At 40.9% G+C, this 8,176-nt stretch overlaps 1 protein-coding gene across 1 annotated transcript in view; it reads left to right on the plus strand.

Annotated features, from left to right (window-relative positions):
* Nucleotides 1–2,358: 2,358 nt before the first annotated feature.
* The window catches only part of LOC311106734 (XK-related protein 6-like), a gene marked incomplete at both ends in the record, with an annotated part of 39,647 nt that continues 33,829 nt past the window's right edge, over nt 2,359–8,176 (plus strand). Inside the window, one exon of the mRNA XM_084149134.1 lies at nt 2,359–2,513. Within this exon, the coding sequence (XP_084005260.1) occupies nt 2,359–2,513 (155 nt within the window). The remainder of the gene's footprint in view (nt 2,514–8,176) is intronic.

Here is an 8,176-nt window from a genome sequence, read left to right on the forward strand (position 1 = left end):
CTATGTGTAGGTACTCTTCATGCTCAGTGCAACCAACGATTTCTTCAGCAACTCAAAACACATCTAGCTAACGTCAGAACCACGGCGACAATCTGTGACATGTCAACCCAATGTAAAATATAGCATCATTTGGCTAGGGGGCACTCGGTGCTCATAAAACGAGTGGAATAACAACCATTTGTAACTTCGATAACGTTATTATTTCACGTTGTCAAAAGCACTTATGTCCTCGTGTCGGAGGGCAATGCCTTGGCATTATTAAGACAACCACATAGAAAATATTAGTGGGGAAACAGGGATAACAAAATAAAAAAAAACTGCATCAACTTTTCAACCGTACCGCCATCATGGGCGTAGTGAAGAATGTACTTATTCTTCTTCTGTGGATTTTATATCACGGTTGGCAACCAACTTTAAGGTGCATTACCGCCACCGACTGGACTGGAGTGTGGACCAGAGACAGGGAAGATCTAAATCCTACCCAATATTCTCGTCTCCCTAAGGAAACGGAATACATCATGAAATACTACATCCCCTGATGATATCTCCAGCAGTTCACTTAATCTAGGCTCTTTAACCACATAACTCCTCAAAATTAATATGAATAATTTAGTATTCTTCTTCTTCTTCTTCTTCTTCTTCGTTATATTGGCGTTCGCACAATTTAGTGTGCATTCCGCCACCTACTGTGCAGAATGCAAACAGGATTTCCACCCCCGAAAAACGGAACCCATTTGTGTGTGTGGGGGGTGGTGGGGGGGGGGGCCTTATATTCATACAAATTACCAAAAATAATTAAACTACACTATATCAAACTACTTTTTTGTGTAAAAAGAGAATTATAAAATATCTGATTCAGGGGGAGCCTGGGAGGGCGGGCCGTCCGATGTAAACTCCTGAAGTCCTCAGAACCTTTCTGCCACAGCCACAATAATGTCCAGTTTCTTTGACACTTGAGCCATACAGTTTATAACTCTAGCTATGAATGCCACGAAATCCACATTTTTAACACTCAGGGTATCTTTTGACTGGCAGCAAACATTTACTACAGGCTGTGGTGCGTCAACTACCATATCGTCACTAGCGTCACTTGTTTTCTCAACTCTTTTAATCGCCTCCACACAGGAGATTCGATTGACCGCTCAAAGTTTTGTTTTGTTTACCTTTTTTTTTTAAATGTCTGTGACATTTTATGAGACTCCTGTTTCCACGAATCGAGGATGAAGATAGTATCACCAATACCAAGTTAGTTGAAAAATCTCTGGCTGCTATCGCATTGGAGACACACCCATTAACTAGACCAGAATATACCTTTATTTCTTCATGGTAAACAGCCTGAGTCCAGTTGCAGGGGGTCCGTTTGAAAATTTGGTCCATGAAGTAATCCAACAAAGTTTACGGCGCCAATGTGTACTGAAATTCCAACCGATCCCCTTGCAACTGGACACGGACATTTTATGAGACTCCTGTTTCCACGAATCAAGCACAAAGATAGTATCACCAATACCAGGTGAGTTGAAAAATCTCTGGCGGCACTTTGCATAGCCACACCTGCAACTACCAGTATAATGCGCCAATCTTTTTTTGGTTAAATCACATTATCTGGCGTTACAATCTGTAGCTATCCTCACCTGACCTGTCACATGCCACACAGTAACTAGACACCTTCAGATACAAAGCTCTCATCTGGACAAAAGATGATCTAAGTGTCACTATACTGAAAGTGTGTAGCGACCGTGAATTTTCGACCGACCTTACTATCTTCGTTCTCGATTCGGCCAAACATGTACAGTATCTTCTAAAATGTCCATGTCCCGTTGCAGGCGGGTGCATTTGAATTTAGAAAATGCTTTGTTATTTTTTTTTGCTTAAATCTTCTCTCATTGATTGAGACAGGGGTGAGCGTCATCATGACATGCGGCACTTTGGGGTGGAGCCACCTGTCTCGACGAGAGAACGTTGGTAGAAAAGTCTCTGTGCTACACCAAACAGTGACACTCCCAGTAATGGATGCCAAAAAATCTTCGGTTAAATCACTTTATCTGGTGTAACAATCTGTGGTTAGTTTGTGGTGTGGTCGAATGTGATCAGAAGGTATGTGTTGACTGTGTGTGTGTCAATTGTGGGGGTGCCCATGGTGCTGGGGATCAGAAGTGCCCGGTGCGAGAGAGACAGGTTGAGGTTGCCAGGGTCAGAGCAGAACAGAAGGTGTCGTATGCTGAGGCAGTGAAGAGAGTAGAGGATGATGGGTCAAGGGTGAGTAGTAGGTCGAGGCTAATGCAGAGTGATATGAATTAGTGCTTCAGTAAGGTTGGCTTCTTAGCGTTCATAGCAGTGGTTATCAACTGTACATCAGAGATGGAACGTAGATCACAGGAAATAGATGCTGTGGTGGGCCGCTGCAGAGAAGTACTAGGGGTGTACGAGGTTTTACTGAAGAAGAGTTACAAGGCGCGTTTAATCGAAAGAGTCCCGTCCTCCCAGGCCTTCGGAATAGGATCAGTTACGGTGAAGTAGCGGAATGCTGTTTGCTTTACTCATTTTTTATTATGATGAAATAGTGATATATAGATGGAGGGTTAGTTGGTTGTATGTTATAGTGGTATTTAGATGTTAGTTGGTGGTATGTAATAGTGGTATATAGATGTTAGTTGGTGGTATGTAATAGTGGTATATAGATGTTAGTTGGTGGTATGTAATAGTGCTATATAGATGGTAGTTGGTGGTATGTTATAGTGGTCTATAGATGTAAAAAATATTTTGGAGATGATTTCATTTTCAAATAACCCGAAAGTGAGAGGTTGTAATCTGAATAAAGGGGAAAAGGCCATTCTTGAACAGGGTGAGACAATCTTACTAATCTGCTAGAGAACCAGTTCGGATTTAAGTACAACTTTGTATGACTGAAGACTTTAGTGATAGGTCTAATGCTTTAATATTTAATAATTTATGCCCTCCGAAATCATATTGATTGTATAAATAGGCCCGTTTAATTTTGTCTGGCTTGCCGTTCCAAATAAAATAGATTTTTTTTTGCTCATATTATTTAAAAAACAGGTTGCTAGGCGTAGGCAAGACCATAAGTAAACAGGTATACTGGGACATGGCTAAAGAGTTAATCAGGGTGATTTGTCCACTAATAGACAGGTATTTTCCTTTCCATGGTAGCAAAATATTATCTACTTTTGCTAACTTTCTATAAAAATGTATTGTAGTAAGATCATTTCTTTCTTTCAGGATATGAATACCGAGTATGTCCACATCACCGTCAGACCATTTTATTGGTCAACTACACAGTAATGTAAAAGTTGTATTTTTTTGTGATCTAATACATAATATAGAACACTTATCATACTTTGGTTTTAACCCAGAGAGGTTCAAAAAAGTATCTAGATCCTCTATGAGGCTGTGGAGGGATCCAAATTGTGGATTTAAAATAAAACATGAATCATCAATGACACCTTTGTTTTTAAGCCCTGGATTTCCTAGGGTTACTATACATAACTTTAACCCATTTTATAAGAGATTCTCCAAAATTGAATTTATATATAAATATATAATTTATATATAAATTCCAGTCGTACTTTCTCAAAAGCCTTTTCAAAGTCAGCTATGAATACCAGGCATAGTGTTCTATTGTTTCCAGTACTTGCCTTATATTATCTCCAATGTATCGTCCATGTAAAAAACCTGTCTGATTAGGATGAATAATATCCGACCATACCTTTTTAATTCTATGCGCTATACATTTTGCTAGAATATTTGCATCACAACACTGAAGTGTAAGGGGCCTCCAATTTTTAAAACGGATCGGATCTTTATATTTACCACTTGGATCCTGTTTCAGTAATAGTGAAATCAGACCTTCTTGATGAGTGTCTGATAATCTACCATTTATATAGGAGTGGTTAAAACATGCTAATAACGGTATTCTGAGTACATCAAAAAAGGTTTGGTATACCTCAACTGGTATGCCATCCAGCCCAGGAGTTATCCCAGACTTAGAGACTTATCTCCCGAGTGGTGCAGGGCTCTAAGGCACTGCATCGCAGTGCTAGCTGTGCCACTAGAGATCCTGGTTTGAATCCAGGCTCTGTCGTAGCCGGCCGCGACCGGGAGACCCATGGGGCGGCGCACAATTGGCCCAGCGTCATCCAGGGTAGGGAATGGCCGGCAGGGATGTAGCTCAGTTGGTAGAGCATGGTGTTTGCAATGCCAGGGTTGTGGGTTCGTTTCCCACGGGGGGCCAGTGTGAAAAAATTAAATAATAATGTATGCACTAACTAACTGTAAGTCGCTCTGGATAAGAGTGTCTGTTAAAATGTTAAAGGCTTTAATTGCATCAAGAAGCATCTCTTCTGTAATTTCGCCTTCACATGAGTCTTTTTGTAAGGCTGTTAATGTTACATTATTCATAGAAAAAAATCCATACAATTAGCTTCGGTTAGTGGAAATGGAGGAAACTGAAATGAAAACATATGTTTAAAGTACTTTGCTTCCTCTTTCAAAGTATCGGTTGGTGAATCATGGGAGACCCCATAATTTGTTTCAGTAAATTAATTTTGCATTTCTATGTTGAAGTTTAAAAACAATTTAGTGCATTTTTCCTCATATTCCATCCAGTTTGCTTTATTTTTTTTACAATATATTACACTTGATCTTTCTTGAATAAGTTTCTCCATTTATTTTTGTTTTTCCTCTGATTTATTCTGAGCTTCTATGTTACAGTTTTTATTGCTATACTGTTAGACCTTCTATTTCCTTTGTTAGTATTGTCATGAATCCCGCTTCCTGAGTCTGTTTCTGCCTGAGTTGCCTGTTTTCTGTCTTGGAGTCTGTTTCCTGAAGGTTCCTGAACGCACCCTGTCTGGTTGCCGGGCGACGAAGTTAGGCGGGAGATCTCTCGATTACCCGCACCTGCATCTCATCAGCTATCTGCACACCTGGTCCTGATCATCACCTCTTCATAAGCTCTGACCTGACATCCATTCCCTGCCGGATCGTTAGCCATGAATAGTATGTTGTGTCAGCGTATCAGCCTCAAGTTTTCTAGAGTTCGTTTTGTTGTTTTGTACTTTTTGCTTGCCGTGTACTCACCTCCGTTTACTCTGTCTACAGTTATTCTCGAGGAACATTCACCCCACCCTTGCCTGGTCGTCGGTGGATTCTGTAACATCATTGGATCTGCCTATTCACTTCCACCAACTCACCTCCGCTGCCCGCTCCGTCTCCTGAATTATCCTGCTTCCACATTTGAGTCGTTAAATAAATACTCCCCTTCTGTCTACTCACCTTGTCCTGGTCTGCTTCTGGGTTCTGCTTTAGAGAATCGTGACAAGTATGGACTCCTTTGACCTAAATTGCTTTCGTTTTAGAGATGAGTACTGAATTGCATGACCTCTAAAGGCACATTTAAAAGTGTCCCATACAATAAGGGGATCTGCTGTACCTATGTTATGTCGGAAAAAAACAGTTATAAATTATTCTGTCCTAGTTAAAAACAAGTTATCATCCAATAGGCGTTGATTAAATTTAGAATATCCTCGCCCACGTGGAAATTCTGTAAGAGTAATGTATATGCCAGTTATTTGATGCATTCTGTCCCCTGTCAACACTTTTCAGCGAGAATGACATAAGAAAGTATTGAAGACGACTAGGTTGATTGAGCCTCTGCCGTGTATATCTCACTAGGTCAGGATATTTAAGCCTCCACATATCCACTAATTCCAATATATCCATGATATTCGTGATTTCCTTAAGTGTATGAGGGTGATAGTCTGTAGTGTGATTTCCTTTACAGTCCATTGAGCTATTTAAAACCATATTATAATCCCCCACCATAATAATAGAGTCTTGTATTGCTTGTAGATTTGATAAATTCTCATTTATATTTTATCATTATTTGGACCGTATAGATTGAGACAAATCTGTTTATGGTCCAATAACATATTTAAAATAATCCATCTACCTTTCGGATCTGTTTGGACAATTTGCGCATTTGGACAACTTAATCTAAAATTGGTGGTGAACGGTTGTTCTCCGCATGTGTGGTTCCCACCGTGAAGCATGGAGGAGGAGGTGTGATGATGTGGGGGTGCTTTGCTGGTGACACTGTCAGTGATTTATTTAGAATTCAAGGCACACTTAACCAGCATGGCTACCACAGCATTCTGCAGCGATATGCCATCCCATCTGGTTTGCACTTAGTGAGACTATCATTTGTTTTTCAACAGGACAATGACCCAAAACACACCTCCAGACTGTGTAAGGGCTATTTGACCAAGGAAAGTGATGAGGTGCTGCATCAAATGGTTTGGGATGAGTTGGACCGCAGAGTGAAGGAAAAGCAGCCAACAAGTGCTCAGCATATGTGGGAACTCCTTCAAGACTATTGGAAAAGCATTCCTCATGAAGCTGGTTGAGAGAATGCCAAGAGTGTGCAAAGCTGGCATCAAGCCAAAGGGAGGCTACTTTGAAAAATTGCAAATATAAAATATATTTAGATTTGTTTAACACTTTTTTGGTTACTACATGATTCCATATGTGTTATTTCATAGTTTTGATGTCTTCACTATTATTCTACAATGTAGAAAATAGTAAAAATAAAGAAAAACCCTTGAATGAGTAGGTGTGTCCAAACTTTTGACTTGTACTGTATATATATATATATATATATATATATATATATATATATATATATATATATAAAATACATGGCAATGATTCTAACTATTATAATAAAAATGTTGCATTCAGTCGTTTGTATTCACAACCCAGTGCCTATGAAACTGAAGTTTGCAAAAGCAGCCAGCAGGTGGTGCCAGTTAGACGTGATGTTAAACGTCATGTCATATATATATATTCACGTATAAATATACAGTATATCCACCACAGGAGGCTGCTGAGGGGAGGACAGCTCATGATAATGGCCGGAACGGAGCAAATGGAATGGAAACCCTGTGTTTGATGTATTTGATACCATTCCACTTATTCCTCTCCAGTCATTACCACGAGCCTATTCTCCCCAATTAAGGTGCAACCAACCTCCTGTGATATATACAACAGTATGTGGACAACCCTTCAAATTAGTGGATTCAGCTATTTCAGCCACACCCATTGCTGACAGGTGTATAAAATCGAGAACACGGCCATGCAATCTCCATAGACAAACATTGGCAGTAGAATGGCATTATTGAAGAGCTCAGTGACTTTCAATGTGGCACCGTCATGTGGCAACGTCATTCCAACAAGTTAGTTCGTCAAATTTCTGCCCTGCTAGAGCTGCCCCGGTGAACAGTTAGTGCTGTTATTGTGAAGTGGAAACGTCTAGGAGCAACAACGGCTCAGCTGCGAAGTGGTAGGCCACACAAGCTCACAGAACGGCACCGCCGAGTGCTGAAGCGCGTAGCGAGTGGCGCAGCGGTCTAAGGCTATACTGGTATAATTCATTCATTCTGGCTCCCGAGTGGCGCAGCGGTCTAAGGCACCGCATCTCAGTGCTTGAGGCGTCACTACAGACCCCCCCTGGTTCGATTCCAGGCTGTATCACAACCCGGCCGTGATTGGGAGTCCCATTGGGCGGCGCACAATTGGCCCAGCGTCGTCTGGGTTTGGCCGGTGTAGGCCGTCATTGTAAATAAGAATTTGTTCTTAACTGACTTGCCAAGTTAAATACATGTAAATAATAATAATATATAAATAGCGCCTAAACAGTATACCTCGTCTGTCCTCAGTTGCAACACTCATTATGAGTTCCAAATTGCCTCGATACGAACACAAGAACTGTGATGTAAAGTTCGCCGCCGTTGGACTCTGGAGCAGTGGAAACGCGTTCTCTGGAGTGATGAATCACGCTTCACCGTCTGACGGATGAATCTGGGTTTGGCGGATACCAGGAGAACGCTACCTGCCCCAACGCATAGTGCCAGCTGTAAAGTTTGGTGGAGGAGGAGTAATGGTCTGGGGCAGTTTTTCATGGTTCGGGCTCCTTAGTTCCAGTGAAGGGAAATCTTAATGCTATCAATCAATTTCAATCAATTTTATTTTATATAGCCCTTCTTACATCAGCTAATATCTCGAAGTGCTGTACAGAAACCCAGCCTAAAACCCCAAACAGCTAGTAATGCAGGTGTAGAAGCACGGTGGCTAGGAAAAACTCCCTAGAAAGGCGAAAACC

This window comes from Coregonus lavaretus, assembly GCF_964263955.1.
Source record: "Coregonus lavaretus genome assembly, chromosome: 31".
Lineage (NCBI taxonomy): Eukaryota > Metazoa > Chordata > Actinopteri > Salmoniformes > Salmonidae > Coregonus > Coregonus lavaretus.